Source organism: Nelusetta ayraudi, unplaced genomic scaffold (genome assembly GCF_046127955.1).
Source record: "Nelusetta ayraudi isolate G7.1 ecotype Tasmania unplaced genomic scaffold, CSIRO-AGI_Nayr_v1 ptg000022l, whole genome shotgun sequence".
In the NCBI taxonomy this organism is placed as follows: Eukaryota; Metazoa; Chordata; class Actinopteri; order Tetraodontiformes; family Monacanthidae; genus Nelusetta; species Nelusetta ayraudi.
The window spans coordinates 5,707,373-5,729,770 of record NW_027466072.1 but is presented as its reverse complement, the minus strand read 5'-3'; the positions used below and the strand labels follow the sequence as shown (position 1 = coordinate 5,729,770).

General features: G+C 46.1%; 2 protein-coding genes across 2 annotated transcripts; one reads left to right on the top strand and one right to left on the bottom strand.

Moving 5' to 3' along the window:
- Positions 1-15,036: 15,036 nt before the first annotated feature.
- smim20 (small integral membrane protein 20) lies at positions 15,037-16,398 on the bottom strand. The gene is made up of 3 exons (XM_076028375.1): positions 15,943-16,398; positions 15,411-15,467; positions 15,037-15,239 (listed from the first exon to the last, which is right to left on the bottom strand). The coding sequence occupies exons 1-3, from the start codon at positions 16,049-16,051 to the stop codon at positions 15,193-15,195; spliced, it is 213 nt and encodes a 70-aa protein (XP_075884490.1). The 5' UTR covers positions 16,052-16,398; the 3' UTR covers positions 15,037-15,192.
- A 10-nt stretch (positions 16,399-16,408) lies between these two features.
- man2b2 (mannosidase, alpha, class 2B, member 2) lies at positions 16,409-22,372 on the top strand. Its single transcript, XM_076028368.1, has 19 exons — positions 16,409-16,623; positions 17,196-17,342; positions 17,461-17,566; positions 17,662-17,834; positions 17,935-18,050; positions 18,133-18,310; positions 18,393-18,591; positions 18,693-18,883; positions 18,994-19,165; positions 19,270-19,406; positions 19,798-20,075; positions 20,162-20,353; positions 20,437-20,680; positions 20,760-20,870; positions 20,960-21,152; positions 21,333-21,473; positions 21,588-21,700; positions 21,835-21,952; positions 22,052-22,372. Exons 1-19 carry the CDS (start codon positions 16,489-16,491, stop codon positions 22,150-22,152), a joined length of 3,045 nt encoding a protein of 1,014 aa, XP_075884483.1. The 5' UTR covers positions 16,409-16,488; the 3' UTR covers positions 22,153-22,372.
- Positions 22,373-22,398: the final 26 nt, after the last annotated feature.

Genomic DNA, 22,398 nt, shown 5'->3' with positions numbered 1-22,398 from the left:
ACCCTCCGTCCCGTTCAGGGCAGCCAAGCCCCGCCTCTCCAGGAGAGGAGAATGAAGGACCTGCAAATATTTAAACTGGATCCACACCCAGAGATTAGATAGTGGACATTCAAAGCCATCGTCGTCTGGATGGCACACATCCGTTTGGGTCACTGTGTTGGTCCAGGTGGAAATCCCTCAGCAAGTTCTCAGGTGCACTGCCAAGAAATGTGTGAGAAACATTTTAGGCTAAGAAGATGAACAACGACTGAAACTTGAAGGATTAACACACATTAAGATGGGAAATTCAGGCTTCTGAAACTCTTCTTCACACTTCCTCTTCTTGACAAATGCTGTTTTTGCTGTTGTGGCTCATCAGCTGATTTGGACAATGCAAAAGTATGACATAAAGCACCATTGTCGTCTTGCAGCTTCTTGGCAAATATTGACGTGTAACAAACAACATGCCCCTTTAAACCTTACAAACACTATTCTTGGTCAAGAGTGTTTCTCTTCAGCCGACACTGCACCTAGACAGTTTCTGTCTCCATGTTGAAGACTTGGATCACGTTTTCTCCTCAATTCACCACCAACATTTTCAAACAATAACTTGTGCCCCTAGCCCTGTCAATGAACTCCCCAGAAATAAAAATAGTCTTTTGTGATGTCACAAAGGGAATCTTCACTTGTCAATGCGTGACAAGACCTTGAGCCAAGTGCTGGTTCCACCCTATCAAACCACCTTCTGGACGCCTTATTATCATCCACTTCCCATCGGTTTTAGCCCGGAGCCGACGCTGTAAACAGAGAGCTAAACATGCTCCTCTCATGAGATCTTGAGGGAGCTTTGCGGGTCATGAGAGGCAGCTGGACTTGACGCCAGGAAAAAGTAAAGATGTGAAAATGGTTGGAACATTGGAACTGTAGAATCTTGGACTTCTTGGAGAGTTCAAGAGATTTATGCGAACCCAAAAGAGCAGTAACTACCAAAAACTGCAATAAAAGCTCTCAGATTTATTAGCCGCCGTGCGGCAGCCGCGGAACAGATCGGGCGGCGCACGAGTTCCGGAAGTGAGGACAAGAACGGTAGTCATGGGGTGAACGGTAGTGGTGCCGTGAACAGGCACCAGCAGGAGCGCTTTGGAAACGCAGGTGCCTTAATTGTCCCGTCATAAAGCCTCGGCAAGTGGGCCAACCTGTGAATGAGTGTCTCCTAAAGAGCGCAATGAATAAGCCCGCACGTGACCGAGTGAGTGAACGGGTGAACGAGTGAATGAATGAGGCAGACGAGTGCCTGCAGGAGCCTGGGGGGGAGGGGGGGAGGGGGGGTAGTGAGGAGAGGTAAGACATGAAAGAAGGAAAGGAGCAGAGGGGAGAAGAGTGGAGGGTAGGGGGGGTGTAGGGGCAGTAGGGGGGTGTTGGGGTGCAAAAATCAGGATAGCAGGGGGGAGTAAAGTAGGAGTGGGGGTGGGTGGGGGTACGGGGGGGAGTTGGGGTTGGTGGTCTCAGACAATATGACATGGCACACGCTATTAATTCTGGCTCAGCGGAGAGACCCTGCCCCGCCATCTGCTCAGGGTCAGGGGCGTTCGAAGGGGTCGGCGTCACATCCACGTCCACCACCACCACCACCACCACCACCCCTCCCCTGACAACCCACACACGCACGCACGCACGCAGAGCCCCCATCCCACCCCACCCCCCACATCCTCGCCTGGCAGACACCCGGTCAGGCCCGCGCCCATTTCCATAAAACAATTGCACGGCAACCTGCTCCCGTGTCGGGTGGGCGGGGCTAAGAGGGGAGTGGAACGCCGCCTCACGCTCCCCCTCTCTTCCTCCTCCCACCCCACCTCCCCATAACAATGGCCTGTCAGATGAAAAGGCCCTTGGTTGAACTTGATATACATTACAAAAGGGCCACACCACGGTAGGCCCCAAGCCCAGCCTCGGCGGCCTGTGGTTGAATTTGAGCTTGGCGTTCGTCCGTTTGTTTGCAGTTTGCAGCCGCTCTGCCCTCCCCCCACCCACCACCACCTCACCCCCTCTCCTCCCCTTAACCTCAGCAAAATTACTCACACACACACTCACGCGTGTGTTTGTGTGTGTGTGTGTGTGTGTGTGTGTGTGCGTGTGTGTGTGTGTGTGGCAGGCTGATTTTTTTTAAGGAGGCGAAGGAGGTCGTGGTACCCAAAGAAATTATAATTCAGTAGGTTTGGCATCGGTGTAAGGAGGATATTTCAATAGAAAGCAAGTCAGATTAGTCATGAATAATGTAGATGATTTTCTTTCCAGCACTTTGCCTTACTGTTCTACTCTATGAGTAGAGTTTTGCTCAGCTTTGAGATCAGGCTGAATGACAAAAAAGTGTAGTGCTGATGTTGAAGTGAGTGGTGTCTTTTAAGTGAATAAAGCTGAATTATAGTTAACAGAAATACCTTCAAAATAAAAAACATTAAATGTTGCTTTGTTTTCAAGTCCTAGAGTTGCAGTCTCACATGGCTAAATATCTGAGATACGTGTTTTGTTGGGTCTTTCTCATGTTTGGAAGTGGACAAAAACAAGAACAGATCCACGGCAGAACAGGGGAACTGTCACCTGTCTGAAGGTGTTGCCACTCCCCTGCAGGGGTAAGGGGACGGGGGTGAGGCACCAGTGTCATTTGAGGCATCTCAAGGGGGGCCGATTTCACAAAGTGTGTGTGTGTGTGTTTTTTACCACACAATTTCTAAACAGCGGAGAAAGCGAACAACGGCCATGACGGCCGTGGAGCAGATTAACAGGGTGATAAGTTCTGCACGCTCCTCTTGCACCAAAACCATCGCGTGCGGGATGTGGCAAAGCCCCGGTCTGGGGTCCTTAATTCTGTTGGCGCTTACAGTTGGGATTAGCACTAAAACAAGAGAAGATCACGGCTGGGAGAGGTATCACTGTGTCAACACATTACTTCCTGTCTTCCTCTTCCTGCCTCCCAACCCTTCAACCCCCACCCCCTCCACCCACCCACCCACCCTCTCACCGACCTCCGAAAGAAAAACTATGACCTTGTCCGCCTCGTCGCCTGGTGGCTTTTCCCTGAGACAAAGGAACACGTCTTGATTTCTATGACCTGCTCCCTTTTATTGGCCTTCATCAAGGAAGCGAGGATGCAAATGGCCCAAGAGTTTTAAGTCTGCCAGTCCTCCTGACCCCCCTACACTCCCCGAGCTAAATCCCTTAATCTGCTCTCGGACACGTCTGGAGGGCAAAACAAACAAATAGGATCCCCCAGTCCTCCTCCTTCCCCCCTTCTACTGCCAAGCACACACACACACACACACACACACACACACACACACACACACCATCAGCCCCTCTCCCTTCGAGACCCGTCACCAAACACGACATCACTGGGGGAAAGGTGACGTTACCCCTCTCAAGGTTAATGGAGTGAGGGAACAATCATGGCGCTGTCCGCTCCAGTCACGGATGATTTGGGTTTTGGAAAAGCGCAAACATGGCGTGCAAAATCTTCACTCTTTCTCTTTAACTCAGCTTTGTGTTTTTGTGGTCAGCGTTAATTGGGAGAAGCTGTATTATTCCCTTATGTTTAAAGTGGCTCCACCAGGATTTATAGATTTGGGACCTTATTTTGCACACAAATATCGTCTGGTTTTCTACTTTTCAGTGAATTCAGCTTTTTCTGCCTGCACGCTCTGGAATCAGTCAAGCTTTTCTGCTTAAGACAGAAAGATATAATGGTCTCAACTTTACCACTTAATATGCTTTGAAGCTCTGTTCAACATATCATTCTATCCATGAAATCCACGCTCAACATATTCAAATTTATGTTTAAACGTTGCTCAAGATGCAAATGAGCTGGAATCTTGTTAGACGACCCAGCTTGTCTTCATGTGCCCCCTGCAAGTGTGTGTCAGGTGGTCTGAATGGGGCTTACTGGCCATTAAATGGAAAGTGAGCGGGAAGCGGGGAGAGGGAGGGGGAGGAGGTTTCCAGAGGTCAGAGTTGAAGGGTTAAGAGATCAAGGCAAGGCAGTGTTGTGAACGGCAGCTGCTGCATCAGCTGATGACCTCTGGGGTTAAAAAGACAGTTTTGCGAGACGCACCGGGAGATAATCGAGACAGAATTTAACCGTTTCCGTGCAAACATAGAGTGGAGGCGCAGCTGAGGGGAAAAGTTTGCCTCTGCTCGCCGTTGTCTGATCTCAGTCCAGCCGCCCCTTCATCTGCCAATACGGCGGCTGTGTTACTGTCTCATCTTCTCGCCCGCTCATCTTTCAGCTCAGCCTCTTCTTGCCTTTGCCGTGAGCTACCTTGGGTGGGAGCTGCGACAGGGCCGATGATGTCACCGCTGTTATTTTGGACAGGGGTGAGCTCACTGGCGGCAGCCACAGAGGGGCTGCCATCCAAGTGTCAGGGAACAAGTGGCTGGGCTTCCTACCGGCCTGGCGCTGCCGGAGCCCATTCACATTACATCTGGGGAAAGGATTTGGGCCGCACTGTGGTAGCTCTCACTTTTTCTATCTTTTCTATCCACCCGGAGAGATATAAATAAGCCAGCCGTCACTGAAAATTGGGGATTGAAAGATTACAGAGGACCGCAGCAGCAGACAGTTAAAGTATATCAAACATCTTGGGTGTTTTACACTTTGGAAATGGCCTCAAAGGCCTCAAACAAGCAGATAGAGAGTGCGGAGGCCCCGCAGCCACATGCTATTTGACCATGACATGGAAAGAGTGACACAACAGTGCAAAAAGCACCAGAAGACCGATAAAAAAAAAAAAATCAAGAGCTCCTCCTATGATTCCAGTCCGACCAAAACTGCACGGCCAGTTCCTGTTGACGTGGACACTATGGGGAGCAAAAGTGTTTTGAAAGTTTTTGCAGGTTTAGTGCAGAACATTTTTTTGTTTGTGTTGCTTGTTTATGTGGGAAATGTCTTTCATAGCCGACTACTTTAAAGCACTTTAGAGGGGAAATTTAATGGGAGCAGCGAGCAGAGTGAGTATAAACTGTCCTCTCTCGTGGCAAAGCACACAGCTTAATCTAATGCAAACTTCCTAAATTGAATGAGATACACATTTCTTATTGAATGAAAGTGGGCGGAAGTGTGAACCATTGTGTGAGCGCACGTCTCACACAATGGTTACAAAGGAAAATACACATTGAAATACACGCGTGCGGATGTCTACGAGCCAAACAAGTGAGCAAAAAATATAGGAAAAAATAGTTTTTGCACTGCTCTTTCTTTCCACTTATTCGTGTTTGTGTATTAAAGACTAACATCTGTGTTGCAGTAGAGTTATCGATGGATGTGTTCTTGTGTGTGTGTGCCTGTGTGCGTGTGTGCGGATCAGTCTGGGCAGCAGTCCAGACTGCTAAGAAGAAAAGGAGTGAGTTTCACCACAGGAGGTTGGTCTGGGCACTGTGCCAGTCATCCTTGCATGCACGCACATGCAAACACACACAGGCACAAGCACGCACGCACACACACACACACAACCCGAGGCAGCGGCCCAGCACTGTTGATGCCTGCAGGCAGACAGGCCTGACCACTCGCTGCCCTCACAGACAGACACACCGAGAGCTATAGGGGAGGGTCAGATGAGACGGGCTGGGTGAGACAGAGGGAAGAGCTACGGGGGGGGATGGGGGGGGGGGGAGCAGAGAGAGGACAGGCTGATAAGGTGGAGACTGAGGGAGAAACATGGAAACAGAGGCTGATAGTGATAGATGGAGGGAAACAGAGGGAAAGAGGCAAGCAAGGGGAATGAGGTGTCGGGACACACTGGGGACGGTGGCAGCACACACACACGGCGGGGGGGGGGGTTGTGGGTGTGGTGTTTTTTTGTGAGTGCCTGCAAGGAGCCCAGAGACAAGGCGAGAGAGAAGACAGGATGGAGGGGAAAAGTAGGAAAAAAGTAGTGGAACATGTGGGCACCAGCCACAGCATCTTCCATATTGTTTTATGTTCACATTTCATAACCACCTTGTATCTTCGCAACGGCTGTTGTGTAATTTAAAGGTCCCACATTGTGCAAAATACCCCCTGATACAGTTTTGCAACACACGAGTGCACACGTCAACAAACTCCTCAGAAATGACGAAAGTGCAACTTTTACTAACCCCAAAAAATCCTGTTGCGATGTGACACGAGTGCACTGATACCTTGCATGACTCGGATCCGTCCTAACCTTTTTGTGGGATGCTGTAAACAGAGGGCTAAATATGCTGGGAGGCGCTACACTTGATTCTAGGACAACACATCAAGATGTAAGACATAAGTAGAATATGGGACCTTTAAAAGTTACGTAGACACATTTTTTTTCTTGACTTTCAGAGCTTTAGTCAGTAGTTTTCTAGTTATTCCAGACAAAAACACCAAGCAGCAACAGGAAGAGGGCTAAACAACATGCTTTTGAAATGAAGAGGTTGTCACCAGTTCTTTCAGAGTGGCAAAGATGGCCTTTTGTTCTGACCCTCGTCGCTTTACAGTCCTCGTTATTGCAGCGCAGGCAGGTGGACAGGGGAAGGAGAGAGAGAGAGAGAGAGAGAGAGAGAGAGAGAGAGAGGTGTAGCAAGACAGGAGCTGCTGAAAGAGACAGAGTTGGAGGAGGGGGGCGGGGGTGGGCAGAGGACGAGAAAGAAAAGAACGTCTGTGTCGCTGCCAGAGCGAGGTATAGGGTTTCCTGAGACTTGTTTTTCCGACTTAGCCGCTCTGTAAGCCCTCCGTCCACTTCCCCTCTTACACGCACACTCACACGCACTGCTCACATCGCACTACATATCGCAGGAGATAGAGGCTTTCTGGAAAGACTGCCTTCCCCTGGGATTCCCGCGCTCCAGTTACACCACCACGTTCCAGAGCCCCATTCCTCAGCGCTGGGGCCACGTTTACTTAGGCAGACGCCTCTCTTCTACCAAAAAAAGAAGAAGAAGAAGAAGAAGAAGAGGAAGAAGAAGAAGAAGAAGAAAAGGCCTCGCAGTCACCCACAAAGCATTTAATCTGTGTTATTGGAAGTGCACTCCTATCAGCCCCCTTCCATCTAAATATTATTGGAAGGAGAAACAATAAAACATGGAATAAATACCTGCACACGCTGGGCTGAAATGCACACAAGTCAATTTGTTCAACCTCTGTGAACTTGAATGAATGTGTTGATTTTCAAAGACTAGTTACAAGTTGCATTGTGAAGAAAAAATAAATCCAGTTAGATAGATTTAGTCCGACAGGATTTTTCAGTTTAACAAAATTAATTGTTTCCTTATACGATCTTGTTGAAAGGAAAGTTTTTGACAGTTTTTGGCTGCTCTAGGCTGTCACAAAGGTCCTTTTCCTTCAAACAGAATGTGAAAACCTCAAAGTTGGCGGTGCTGAATGTAGATGTTTGCTTCCACAAAACTACGGCATAGAATTTGACACGATGCAGATTTATTTAAAATTTTATCTTGATGATTCGTCTAGAAAAACACAAAAGAAAAGAAAAGAAAAACTATCTCTTACTCCCCTGTTGTTTCTTCATAACGATAGACCTCTTACACTCACAGATATTAGTGGTCATTTTCCAAGCACGTCTTCTTCGCGGTGTCCAAACTATGACGATAAGACCCAAATTCTTATAACCTCAACCGTCCTGTGAGATTAACCAAAAACTGAAAACACGCAGCTCATCGCCTCAGCAGAAATGCTTTGGATAATTACTTTCAGTTCCTTGCCATCTGTGGTGCATCTGATATGTTCCACGCTTCATCCTGTAGGTAGCGGGACATCGCGGCAGCAGCAGCGTGCACAAGGAATCCAGAAGCCACAAGTACAAAGTCGGTTTTCCTTTTCTGTAGCACCCCCCAAAACTCCCCTGAAAGCCAAACCACAGTTTCTTATACCTCAACCTCTGTCCGCATGATTCATTCAACCATCCACCCACTAAAGAAACACTGAGACAAAGGGCGAACGCAACATGAAACACCCTCTGCTTTTCCAACCGCACGCCTTGCTGAACCGTGCATGCACGCCATGCAAATTTATGCAGGTCCTCAATGCAACCCCACTTCCCTTCCCTCAAAAGAACCTTGTATACTAACTCATCCAGATTGAAATTAAGCACAGATCCACTCCACATTCTGTGTACTGATAGCTCCACCCTCCCATTCTCCCAATTCCGACACCTTCCACGCCAGTGCAGGACACTCATCGCCCCTCCCAGCGTGACGGCAGACGATGACATCACTCCACCCCCGTCCTGCCCCTGCAGCCATCCTGCCCCAACAGACGGCTGCCATCCAACGAAAACCATCCAACCCCATCCCTAATGACAGGGTTAGAGCTAAGTGATGGCGGGGGGAGAGGCAGGAGAGCTCGAGGTACTTTGGTCTGGGACGCTGCCCGCTCGAGATTCTTCCCCGAAACATGTGGTTTGTTCACTCCCCGCTCTGACTGTGGTGAAGACGGAGAGGTGGATGAATGGGGCGAGAACGGAGAACTGAACAGGGAGGACCGCAGAAGGGAGAGAGCTCACGGCCAGATAGGGGGAAGCCGCCAGAGCTCAGGTGGGACAGGAACAGGCCTCTCATCTCAGAGTGGATTTCTGGCGTGGACGGTGTTCAGTAGCGGGAATGTGCCCTTTGGACAGGATACCAGAGTGAGGTTTGAGGCCTGCAATTCAATCGTCTTTGCAAATTTCTTCCTGACATCAGTGCATATGGGTGCCATTTAATCCCGCGGTTTAGGTTTGGGGTTATGCACATGATATGACCGCAGTTTATTTTTGATCCTGCGTCGCATGAGCAACGCGGGATCGCAAATGTAAATGAGCAACGCAGGGGGACAAATGAAGGCAGCGGCAATGTTTCTGAACAGTGGCGTAAAGAAAGTCTTGCCACGGTATCAAGAAGATGGAAGCGACACAACTTAAACAAATTTGAAATAGAAAATGCAGCACCAGCCTCTCGCAATAACAATTTATTGGAGAGAAATATATCAACAGAATCCAACGGAGAGTTACAGGCGATGGGAGTTACCAAGAGGCCAGCCATCAGGCTGATATTACTCAAGGTTAAATCAGCCGCTCTTCATAATTTTAAACCAATGAGACATGAATCATGAGTCACGGAATCAAGTCCTTCATATTATTTCTAGTAAGGCTATTGGTTCTTCAGCGTTTTAACATGTGCTGTGCTGTGCAAGTGTGTCAAGAAAATGTGATCGCTCATATGGAGCCTTATCTTATGTGTAAATATGTTGTGCTTATAGTTGCCTTAACATATCCATTTTACAAAGGTAAACATCTCATTGTGTGCTGATTTAAGGCTCTTTAGAAACGGAACTTTCTTTAAACTTATGGCTATGTCAATAAATATTGCATGGACGCAACAGTAGAAGCAGAATTTATCTGGGCAATGCAGTGGAGTCCAATCAGCTCCAGAGAGCTCGGCTCAGAGATCCTTGTCTCTGTTTGATTTTAGCCACATGTGAGCCTGTCGGCCTGCCGCTGCGCGGTAAACCTGTCGTTGTTCTGGGTCAGCTCCCAAAGGATGTCCTGGAGGCCTGTCACACACACACACACGCACACGCACACACACACACACACACTGCACCACTGCAGAAGGATTCCTCCTCCTTCTCGGCAGAGAACGGGCCAAGAGCGGACAGCCTGTGTTCCGTCAAGGCGTCCAAAATTCCATGACTTTCCCAGAGTTCCAGTCCCGAGCCAAGTCATATATTCTGATGTCGTCCGCGAGGCCCTAATGAAAACCCACGAGGAACGCAGAGGCGCACCATGTCTGCTCAGCCTCATGCCACTTACACTCAAAATCAATAATGCTAACCAGATATGACTCATCACGTACCACCGAGGAGGCAGCCGGCCGCTTCACTGTGTAACGACAGCTGCGAGCATGTCACAGGATATGGCCTCTTTGGCATTAATGGCGTGTAAACCACTAATAAGATATTTTTGCTTATCTTTCAAAACTGTGGCCTTGACGGTAAGGACGTGTTGAAGGTCAGCAAGGGCCACTTTGAAACAGAGCACAAGACCACACATTCTTATTAAATCATTTATAAAACACACTTTTTCTTATCCTTAAGAGCTCCACTTGGTGTGTAAAACATCTGTAAATTTAGTTTACAGATGTAAAATGATTTTGCAGGGTCACTAAGACCATGACTGCGGGCCAAGCAGTAAAATGAGTGGATAGGTGAACTCAATACTTTGGGTATTTTCATTCGGCTAATTATTCCAGAAAGAAATTAATGTATAAATGTAATAAATGCTGGTATTTGAGTTTGACATATTTTAAATGTCCCATCTTTCTTAATTCACTTTGCCAGTGTTTTCTGATAATATGTGTCTCTGTCCAGTAAGTGCGTCAATTTTGCTGGCTTCACCTATCAGAGAGTGCATGCTACAATACACAGGTCTGGAAATTGGACCTTGGTGATGTCATAAAGGGCATTGATACCTCCCCCAGGTATATGGCAATACCACTAGCCAGATATCGGCACTGTCGGTACTATGTTTAGCGGCCATCCTGTTTTTATCACCTTCCAAACATTTGCAATGCTCAAGCAAGTACCTGTTTAAACGGGAGGCTGTAAACAAAGGGCTAAATATGCATAGGTTTGTAAAGACAAAAGGGTTCTGTTTGTCCTACCTTGACATGTTTCGGTGGAACTTCCGCCTTCCTCAGAAGTGTCACTGGGTTTCGTGTGTGACTCGTCTTTATCAGCTTTATCAGGTAGCATGCAGTTTTCTGCAGATCTCAACATATTCTTTGGAAAATAAATCACATGACTTCCCTTCTGCTGGGGTCCCAGATGAAAAACAAAGATCGGAAAATGAGATAATGAGGGACCTTTAACGAGCAGCTGACTTTTTACAAACATGAGAAGTATAAACATTTCTGATAAATCACACTGGTTAACCTTCAGCTGCTCTCTGTTCCTCGCTTCCTCCGAGAGGTCTGGAGGAGCGGCTCAGACGCTTCGGGCTCTGGCCCTCCTCGTCCGCATGGCTGCCCAGAAAAACAGTGACCCAGCTATTTTGGAGCGCAAGGCGTTTTTTAAGATTGTAATGGGACCGTAAAATGGAAACCTGCTATATAACGTGACTGACAGCCGAGGTTTGCACGAGCTGCAGTGCTGCGAGAGAGTGTGTTTAGGACGAGTGACAACAGTACCAGAGGGTTCTATGTCTGTGGTTTTGTAGGTTAATCAAACAGTAAATTAGACGGTGGTTTCATTACTTTTTGGTTCCATCGAATCAGCAGAGCTACAGGTTGAAGGAGGAAAAGATGGTCTTCATGATGAGGTTTGGAGATTTTCCACCCTGTAAAAAATATGGGAGGGGGGCAAAAGTTTCCCCCACAAAGTTTAACTCCCACTAAATGTTTTAACATTTCTGCTATAGATCCATATGTGCACAAGGCAAGGAAAAATTGGGCATGTCACAATTCACCTCATTCAGATATGTTTTTAGTCACATTTCTAAACGGCAGTGAAGTCAGTGGCTCATGCTAATCTAATAATTGCGGGGGTGCAGCAACAGTTAGATTTGATTTTGTGTTGGAAATTTAAACAATAGAGAAATTACTCCCCGGGTTTATTGTGCTGAAAAATAGGTGCTATTGGCAAATCGTGGTAACGACACTGTCCTCACAATTAAAGAAACTATGGCACTGAACTTTAGCAATTTTATTGTTAGCACATTTTCATCTTAGCTTCATGTTTTAGTTTAGCAAGTTAGAACCGTAGATTATTTTTTTCTAAATGTATTTTTTGGCAACAGCATTTACGTGTTTTCTCTCTGCTCACTCATTTTTTCTTTGCCTTGTTTTTGCACACAGAAAGACAAGCAACCCTTTTAGCCTCCAGTAGCGAGAATCCCTCACCAACAAGTTGTTTGAATCCAGAAGGAATTCTGTTAATTGCCATTCAAAAACGGCGAACAAGCTCTGCAACAAATTTTAATTACCACACAAATATGCACAATGATCTCAGCAAAAATAGACTTTAAAAAAGGCTCAAACCACATTTCGTGTCCACGGCTGGGTGGCCAAGTGACTCTGCAGCGTGTTTCTGAATGTTCTGGTAAGTAATTACACTGGCCGACATGATGGAGAGGTCACACAAACCAGCAGTGCATCATCTTCTCCCACTTGCAGGAGCACCGCTTCAACATCTGAAGTGACACACCACCGCTGCAGCGGGATGCAACCTGAAACAAGCTGTAATTATCTGTTTGTGGTCCTGTTCTGGGCAAATATGAACGCAGCACAAAAGATCACACACACGATGTTCCAGTTGCTCAACCGACCACAGTTTATAGCCTCCAGACGATACTGGGGTTCGTCTTGGTGGAACTTTTTCTCAGTCTTTCCTGAGTGACACATGCGCTCACGCTGGATGTAACTCTAGCCGGACCACAGTGTCACTGCAGCAGTTAGCCTGGGCCCGCCCGCCCGCTGCGAGCTCCAAACGCCGCTCGTCTTCCTGAACGTTGCTACAGAGCCGTACGGTCTGTTTCCACAGCCGTGTGCCTCCTGACCCAGGAATGTGAGAGCACTCAGGCACGTTGTTGCACAAGGCTGAGCAGCGGACTTGAGATGTGAAATGTGGGCTCTTGCTGGGAAGTGTGCATGTTTACACGTGTGTGCCAATGCATTTTTAGATTCACTGCATCATGCAAAGGCTTCCACACAAATATTTTGGTCAAAAAGGGAATAAAATGTGCACAAAGGCCAAGCGGCATCATTTTTAAATGAAGGTTTAAATCTAGGATTGAGTTTACGGACTACACCTATAAAGACAAAGTTTTAAGACTTCCTTGAGTTGAAAGATGTTTAATACGATTGAATTATACAGTTAAGTTAGTCGAGAAAAGTTGCATTATGGGTTGAAAGGCAACAAACAAGGTGGAGAGGAAAGCAGTCTGTCCTCAGCCACCAGCACTTTAACAAGGTGGATAATTTGATTAATTCATTTTAATTTTAATTTAAACAATCAATCCATTTGCTTAGAAAATGCACAATTTTAAGTTCAATTTAACTTCTATGTCCTTTTTTTTTAGGCCTTTCGCAATGTTAAAAATATGAAAATTAGAATCCATTTTCAATGCATCACAATTGATCACGTTAGACTATTTTACACGCTGACGCCTCACACCTTGCCTGCATCTCATGAAAAACAGAGGTTTGATCTTCCAGCCTGGCTATTTGTACCAGCTGTCTGTCCTCAGCCTGCAGTTGGTCCTGAAGAAGCTCCTCTGGTTCTTCCTCTCTCTGTTTCGCTTTACTGCGCCGACAAAGCGCGAGCGAGTGCGTTCTGGCGCTGCTCGTAACTCACGCCCCGCCCCCTTCCCGGATGGCCTCCAACTTGTTGCTCCAACCTTGTGAACTGTCTGTCAACCCCCCTCGTTTCCATGGCAATCAGTCAGAAACCTGGGCGAATTATGTGCTGCTCTTCATCTCGCAAACGGCCCCGAGATTTGTGTGATGGCTTAATAGTGAGACAGTAAAAGTGATGCAGAGGGGGACATTGTCGAGTTCATGTTGGTTTACTGCCCAGTGTTTTACGGCGACGTGTGTCTGTCCACCTACCCTGCTGAATGGCCAGGGGCCCTTACAGAGAGGGGCCAGACAGCTCAGGGTGGTGGTGGGAGCCATAAAATCCCAATGCACACTTGAGGAGCCTCTATCTGAATAAGACAGACAGAGCAGGTTTTCAGAATGAGACGTCAAGGTGATTCACGGCGCAACGAGAAGAAAGAGGAGCTGCTGCTGCTGCAACAACCTCTTACACAGTGGGGCAGGCGGAGCAGGAGGTTGAACGTCTCTCTATTCTGCTGCGGCGTAGGTGACGCGTCCCCTCAAGAATGTGCTCCTCTTCCTCTGGCTGCCCTCTTCCATTTCCCCTCTGCTTGCGTACTTCACTCGCGCGGCTGCGGAGCTGTCGCTTGAGGAATCTGGAAAACACCAGCGGGGAATGAGAGGAATTTCTTGCCTTTCTTTTCACCCCCTCCCTCACATCCCCTGGCTCTCCCTCTCTCTCTCTCACTTACCTCTAGATGCCTTCGCACCGCCGGCCCTCTTGAGTTTTCTCTTGTTTCTGAACGCAGCCCAACAATAACAAGCTCTCATAAACAATGGGGGGACTGTCGATGGGGATGGGGGTGTGTTGCAGGAGGGGAGGGTGGGGGTGGTCGTCCCGGTCGGGTTTTGCTGGCGGCATGCCTTGCCGACATCCCTAAAAGTCCAAGAGTAGAGGCCGCATCCAGCACGGTGAGAGATTTAAGGGGCAACTGCAGGAGTGCAGCATCTCTGAAGGACCATAAACACATATTTAGTTCCTTCTTAATCTATCTCTCCACTGAAAGGGCTTTGATGGATCCAACTCCCAGAGGGGGGATGCTGGTCAATGTCAGGAAACCACAAAAGTACAGGGCTCAGAAACAGAACACGGAGTGAACACGAGTCCCCTGCTTTCAAAGCATCTCTGAGCTTGTAAATGGGAGTCTCGACCAAACTGGGGATTGTTTACAGCTAAATAAGCACGAAGCGTCGTTTAAAGTGTCTCTTAGCCTCGGAGGCGAAATGGGGATTCACAGACGCATCATTTGAACAGTCTTGACCATTAAATCCCGTGGTTGTGATTAAGGGAGCGGAAAAAATACAACAAAAAACAAACATTCAGTGGCCCGTAGTACAGTTCCCCCGATGTGATCATTTCTGCTTGCAAAGTGATGCCTCACATTACTTTACAATGTGCCTCGCTCATCCTCAGAGACTTTTAAAATGCTTCTTAAACTACTTCAATATGGACACATTTTCTAAATTGATTTATTGGACTTCGTTGGCTAAGAATTCCGTCTGGGAAACACACCAGAGCGCTGCTATTGGAAATGCCAAACATTTTCCAAAATATCATGGATGCACAAAACGCACACATCGAACGGCTTGAAGGTAGTCGTAGTGCTCCCTCATGTGGGCGCAACGTGAAATAACAGTCGATTAATTATTAAATAAAGTGTGCTATAAAGGATGTGTCCAAAGAGTCATGACTGAAGTAGAACATTAGATTTTATTCACATCACACACACACACACACACACACACACACACACACACACACACACACACACACACACTTCAGAAGAGAGGCATCATTCTCCAGTCAAGCTTTGTTTTTCAGCAGGTGGACTCAGAGAGAATCACTGCTCATCGTTTATCGTCAGGCTTGAAGGGATCTGACCATGTCTTCACACCTTTGGACACAAAAAGTTAATTAAATATATTAAATAATCCTTGAGACATCTTGTATGAGGACACAAATGCAGCACAGTGTTTGCCTCTGATAAATTGTTTTTAATTTGAAATTCCATTAAATGGAAACTTCAATAAAGAAAAAAACTAAGAAAGTCTCATTTTGTTCTTACCCACAGGCTGCACGTCTGCCTGCTTGATGCCAGACCGATTTATCTTTTGCACTTCTCCTAAGACAGACAACACAGCAGCGTCACAGTCTGAAATTCAAGTTAGGTTGAACTCCAATGGTTCATTCTTTGATTATACCGTCAGCCACAACACGACGTTTATCAACAATTTGATCAACGTCCAATAAATTTTTCAAAAGTTGGCCAGGATGTACAAAATTATGCTTGAAGCATCTTTAAGCCTAAAATGCCTCTCGCCTTTAAACGTGTTTAATAACACCGACGGGACACACTTTAATTTAGATAAACATGTAACCTACATTGTATGTGGTCATTAAATGAATGACACCAGCAACAAATACAAATAATAAAAGTCTGACTTGACACTATTTCTGTGACAAAGGAAATGCTAAAACTAAGGTTAAACCTAGACGTTTGTTAGACTGGATTCTTAAATTTATCAGACCCGAAGTAATAAAACCAGCGCAAATGAGAAGCAGTTTACTGCAAAGGGAGATATGGAGAAGACACTTACTGTAGTCGCTGTTATGGGTGAGAGGGTAAAAAAATATCGGGTAAAATGCGGCAGCGACAGCCGTCACAAAGCCTCCAAATATTAACGCGATCCTTTTGTTTTTGGACATTCTTGAAACCTTGTGTCACACTCTCACCTCCAAGAGTACGCGGTGTTTACAAAACCTTCTTCCGGTTGTATATGCGTGTCCAAGAATTGCTTCCGGCTTGTGGGTCACCGATTCGGCGCATTTCTCAGGTTTGCGGATCTTCTTAGATTTTCTTTTACATGTGCTTGCAAAAGAATCTAGCAGCTAAATAATACATGTTTTCAATGGTTTTAATTGTTTACAAACTTAAAGTGAGATATAAAATAGTTACAAGTTCATGAAAACTGCAAATAACTTCGGCGTGGATTGTGCTTGTTTTCAATGCGGGTGCCTGCTATTCGGGTGACTGCGGGCTTCCGTAGTTCGGCTCGTCACGGTCACATGCTGCAGCACAAGAATAATAAGGAAGTGTGACTGGATGTTTTTCATCTGCATTCAATCTTAAACTGGCTTCAGAAATGCAGTTTATAGCCGCCTTTGTGTTTGTGCTTCATTTTTGTCACTCGAATGGAGAAACCAATGAAACGCAGCCTATTCAAACATTTGTGATCCCTCACAGTCACATGGATGTTGGTTGGGTTTACACCATTGAGGTTGGTTCCTGTCACCTAGCTCAGTTGTTTTGTTGTTTTTGTTTTGCTTTTTTCCTAAAGTATAGTCACAAAACAAGTCTGATCATTTCCAGCTCACGCTGTGTGATTCAGTAAATGAACCTTTGCTCATGTGTAATATTACTCTGCTAAAACGACGCATCTCCTTCGATATATTATTATTATTATTATTATTATTATTATTATTATTGTTGTTGTTATTATCATTATTATTATTATTATTATTATTATTATTATTATTATTATTATTATTATTTACCTGCAACTGTCTTGTTCCACTACAACATTTGATGAGTATTTTTTTTTGTTACATAGTTATGGTTCCACATTCATGTACTGTAAATCATTTTTTGATCTTTAAAAATGTATTTTTTTTTTTCTTTTACTATATTAAATTGTGGTAAAACAATTGCTACAAAGCAATAAATAAGTGTGTTTATTTCATATTTTAAAACATTAAGTCAAATCAGTCAGATTCTGTAATTAAACAAAGCTTTTAAACACTTCTTAGAGTAAGCCTGTGTTTATTCTTCGATGCTGTATAATGTTTGCAGGAAAGTATGCATGCTTATGCAGCCAATGTGTACACCAGTGTGACTGAGGAGCTCTCTAAAGCCAAAGATCGCAGGTTCATCGCCGTGGAGCAGGAGTTCTTTCGTCTGTGGTGGGACACAGTGGCCAAAGACTCCCATAAAAAACAAGTAAGGACATCAGTGGATGCTAATGAGACTTATCTTCAATCAGTATTTCATCTTTCGCGACCTTTATCTTTTAAAAATATATAAATAAAATAAACCCAAAACACTAAATAATTTGCAGGTACGGCAGCTAGTGAAAGAAGGACGACTGGAGTTTATCATCGGGGGCCAAGTGATGCACGACGAGGCTGTGACTGACCTGGATGATGACATCTTACAGATGACAGGTGCCATAAAACAGTCCACTGATGAACTTATGAACATGTCAGCCTTAGGGATAAATGTACAGAAGCGTTGAGTGGACTTGCTCTGTGTGTCTCAGAGGGACACGGCTTCCTCTACCAGACGTTTGGTGTGCGTCCTCAGTTCTCCTGGCACGTGGATCCATTCGGAGCCTCGGCCACCACTCCGGTGCTGTTCGCCCTGGCTGGGTTCGATGCCCATCTCATCTCCCGCATCGACTATGATCTGAAAGATGCCATGCAGAAAGACAAAGTATTTTCCAAAACCTTAAGACTTTTTCCCTTTTTTTTTTCAAAAATCAACAAGGGCTGAATTTTTAAGACTAAAATAACATTTTCTACATCTGTTACAGAAACTCCAGTTTGTGTGGAGAGGTTCCGCCTCTCTTCCAGAGACGCAGCAGATCTTTACTCACACGATGGACCAGTTTAGCTACTGCACCCCCTCATATCTTCCATTCTCAAACAGGTAATTCCAGATCTAAAATCCCTGGTTGATTTAAAATCAAAGAGACAATTTTTTTTTTTTTTGTTGACTTGATCCATCACAGTTCAGGCTTCTATTGGAATGGAGTTGCCCTGTTCCCCGATCCCCCTAAAGATGGAGTCTACCCTAATATGAGCTTGCCAGTTACCAAGGAAACGGTCCATGCTTATGCCCAGGCCATGGTGGACAACATCAAGCAGAGAGCTGGCTGGTTCAGGACCAACCACGTCCTGTGGCCATGGGTAAGAAAAGAAAGAGCCTGGCATTGAAAGGCAAATATGTGTTGTTTTTTTCTGTTTGTGACCCACATCTGCTGTGTCTCAGGGCTGTGACAAACAGTTTTACAACTCATCAGTCCAGTTCGGCAACATGGATCCACTGATGAAGTACATCAACAGCAACAGCAAAGTTTTTGGGGTGACTGTTCAGTACGCCACTCTGAGTGAATACTTCAGCGCCATCTACCAATCGAACCTGGTGTGGGAGACAAGAGGAAGTCAAGATTTCCTGCCCTACTCTACTGGTAGACGCCTGCAGCCTAGGAAACAGATACATATTCTCTGTTCTGCGTGCACACATAGCAAGTTGAATAAAATAGTTTGATGCCTATGATGCCTTCTTCAGATTCACACCAGGCCTGGACGGGGTTTTACGCTTCCAGGAATGTTCTGAAAGGAGTGGCACGGCAGGCCAGTTCACAGCTGCACGCAGCAGAAACCATGTTCACGAGGTACCGTGTCAATTTTCCAGATGGGCCTGTAGCTAAAGAATGGGCTTTGGATAAACTGAAGGCCCTGCGCTGGGCTGTGTCAGAGGTAACGTGGAAAAACACTGAACCAAGTGTGAAAGTAGTGTTACTGTTATTTCCCACTATGTGCAAAACTGGAGAGAAAAATAAGTGCTTTTCTGTCACTTGTCTTTTCAGGTGCAGCATCACGATGGAATCACCGGCACCGAGTCCCCCAAAGTGACTGACATGTACCTGCAGCACCTCACACAAGCCATGATGGGAGTGGAGGAGCTCCAAGCTGCTCTCTTCCTGCTTCCCCACAACCTGGGCCTCCCAGGAAACCTGGGTGCCAGCTTCCACAAGGAAGGTTTGCTCAAATCATGCTTAAATTGCGTTTCACAATAGTCAAGGTTCAAGTGCATGAAACGTGGACATCCTCATCATTTTGGCCAATGTCTCTCTTTTTGTCAGGTCTTTACAAGACGTTGGAGCAACACGTCATGGTCTACAACCCGTTAGCATGGAACGTCACCACGATCATCAACATGACTGTCACCTTCCCGGCTGCAGCGGTCTTTGATGATGGTGGACAGCCTGTCCCTGCACAGGTTGATTGCTGCTTATTAAGTTCAACAAGTCGGCCACAACTGCGATTTAATGAATACATTTTTTATGCGTATAGCGCTTTTCAAGAAAAGACATTTTACATAAATAAAAAAAAAATCATAAAACATTACATTGAGATTCGACGCAGGACAATTACATGAATCAGCACTTAACACGACAGCACATTAATCACACAGTAAAAGTGGTTCTAAAAAGGTGCGTTTTGAGATGAGTTTTGAAGGTTGGAAGGTCTGTGCAGTCACGCATGTGTTTGGGGAATGAAGAGCTATAGAAGCAATTTTCTATATTTTGGGAGGGGCAAAGTTCTAGAGATATTAATAAAAGAAATTGATGTGTTTTTAAATCTTATATTTTCACTTGTCTGTGGTCCAGATCCAACCTTCTGCACATTCAAACACCTCATTTGATCTTTTCGTCGTTGTGGAACTCGGAGGCCTTCAGACCAGGAAGTACCTGATAAAGCTGAGGGACAAGCAATGCTCGGGCCAGCCGAACTGCAGCTGGACCTACCAAGCAAGGGGGGTTCTCTTTGAGAGACGCAGCGTTCGGGACTGGCTGCGAACAGGAAGGAGGCTGCTGCCCGTTCTCAACGACTGCTACAAGCTGATGTTCGACCAGGACACAAATCTCCTGCACAGCATCACTTACCTGTAAGGGGCCACGGCTTTATTTCACTTCTGATTGGCAAAGTCGTCTGTGTTCTGTCAGTGCAACATTGTGAGCCTTCACTCAGCAGCGAGGACAAGAGGAGAGTGAGGATGACTCAGGATTTCTGGGAGTACCGAGCAAACGGAGATGTGAAAGCCGGGCCCATCTCTGACAACTACATCTTCAGCGCCAATAGTTCAGCAGTGCGGGCTTACAAGGCCGTGGAGATGGAGATCATCCCGGGGAAGATCGTGACAGAGATCAGGCAGCTCTTCTACAGGCAAGCACACTGAACCGATCTGCAGCAGTTCCTTCTGAACCCTGAACCCCAAACCTAACCTGCTGCTTCCCTTCTTCCCACAGGGAGGAGAACGATCGGGACCACGCCTTCACCATCACCACCCGAGTCCCAGAATGTTTTGGGAGCAAGGTGCCGTGTCACCGGCTGGAGCAGAGCTACTCGGTGGGACCGCTGGTCCTCAACACGGAGGTCGTCCTCAGGACCGCCTCCTCTCTGAAGAACAACAGGAGCCTGTACACAGACGACAACGGCTATCAGATGATGAAGAGGAGGCACAGGGAGTTTACCAATAACACAGCAGCCAGAGTAAGTCCTCGGATGAAAGAGAGCTTCAGGACGAGGCATTCATATGTAGGATAACTGTTGCACAATGTAAATCTTTTAGAACTACTTCCCAATGGTTCGGGCTGCATACATGGAGGACGAGCTCAGCAGACTTGTGCTGGTCAGCGACCGAGCTCACGGTGTGTCCAGCCAAGCTAATGGACAACTAGAGGTACTGATTTTTCTTTAAGTAATCCCTCAACATTAACAATGACAGAAAGTAAAAACGTACGCGTGTCTCTCCTCTGTGTTCTCCCTCAGGTCATGCTCCATCGCCGTCTGTGGAACAACCTGGCCTGGAACCTTGGCTACAACCTGACCCTCAACGACTCCTCGGTGGTGACACCCACCCTGTGGATGCTGCTGGGCTCTCGCAGCACAACCTCTAAGCTCTGGCAGAGGGAGGCTGTGGCATTGCAACACCGGCCTGTCGTTATGCCCATAGACAGACCTCGTGAGTTCTCACTTTAGAAGCTGCAGATGCTGAAATAAAAACAAAAGAAAGACACAAGTTCCATGAAAGAATGTGTTGGATGGATCTTGTGTCATAAAACAGACACAGGAATTAGTTTGGAAGTCGGAGATTTTCTGAAAGCAAATGCTTTGATTTTCTTTCTATTTTATATATTTTCAGAGAAGCCCAGGAAAGAATACAGAAAAGGTTCTCCTGTGCATCCAGTTGTTCTGCCGCCCAACCTCCACCTGCTCACCCTCAGCATCCCCGGGTGGAACTTCAGCTCCAACCACAGCGTTCACCTCAGCTACGTTAATTCAGGTCAACTGGGAGACAAACCCTCATGTTTTAAAAAGAAATGATAATAATTATTTCAGTCGTGGCTATGGATCAATATATCATGATTCAAGGTTTGTCTACATGATTTGCCCCCAGGTAGGGGCTTGCACTCAGACCCAGACTACAACAGAGTTTTGATGAGGATCATGCATCTCTTTGAGAAGGGAGAGGACCCCGAGCTGTCCAAGCCAGTCACCATCAACATCAAGGTGCTAACAAACATTCAACAGCTGTAAATCTCACCTGATGGTGTCACACTTTCTTGATAGGAAGCAACTTAAAATAGTCTGCACAACAGTTTTTTTTTTCCTTCTTTTCAAAATGTCATTTCCTGTGTGACTAGGATGTTCTTCAGGGAATAGGGGAAGTGAGAGTGCTGGAGGAGCGTTCTCTCACAGGAACCTGGGACGTGACCACTCTGCAGAGGTGGAAGTGGAGGACAGCAGATAACACAGAAACAAGTGAGAAAAAGTTTCAGTAAAACGTCGTCGTCTCGCATTAGTCTGGACAGCTTGACATTTTACACACCTCAACCTACGTTGCATGTTGACGTTTTTCAGACGACAGCAGAAGAAGACCTGGAGACGACCCGTTCACAGTGACCATATCACCCAAAGAGATCCGGACCTTCTTCGTTCATTTTGCCTCCAAGAACTTTTAGGACGTGGCATCTTTTGTCTTCTATGAAGACGACCGGCCTGTAGATGTAATAATCGAAAAGATGTTTGTAAAAATGATTTTATCCCTCACTGCACTTTCTGTCAACGCTGGCTTTGCACATTGATTCACTGAGTGGACACTCACTGATGTATGTAGATAATGATTTCTTTGTCAAATTTATGATGCATTAAAATTCGGTAGATGATGGGTACAAATGGTAACCAATGTAATATGCTTAATAGTTTCA

Coding starts and splice junctions, on each gene's coding strand:
- smim20 (XM_076028375.1), bottom strand. CDS start 16,051: ATGTCCAAAAACAAAAGGATCGCGTTAATATTTGGAGGCTTTGTGACG. Junction 15,468..15,942: donor CACCCATAACAGCGACTACA/GTAAGTGTCTTC, acceptor TGTCTGTCTTAG/GAGAAGTGCAAAAGATAAAT. Junction 15,240..15,410: donor GGCAGACGTGCAGCCTGTGG/GTAAGAACAAAA, acceptor TTGTGTCCAAAG/GTGTGAAGACATGGTCAGAT.
- man2b2 (XM_076028368.1), top strand. CDS start 16,489: ATGCAGTTTATAGCCGCCTTTGTGTTTGTGCTTCATTTTTGTCACTCG. Junction 18,311..18,392: donor ACCACGTCCTGTGGCCATGG/GTAAGAAAAGAA, acceptor GCTGTGTCTCAG/GGCTGTGACAAACAGTTTTA. Junction 21,153..21,332: donor TATGCCCATAGACAGACCTC/GTGAGTTCTCAC, acceptor ATATATTTTCAG/AGAAGCCCAGGAAAGAATAC.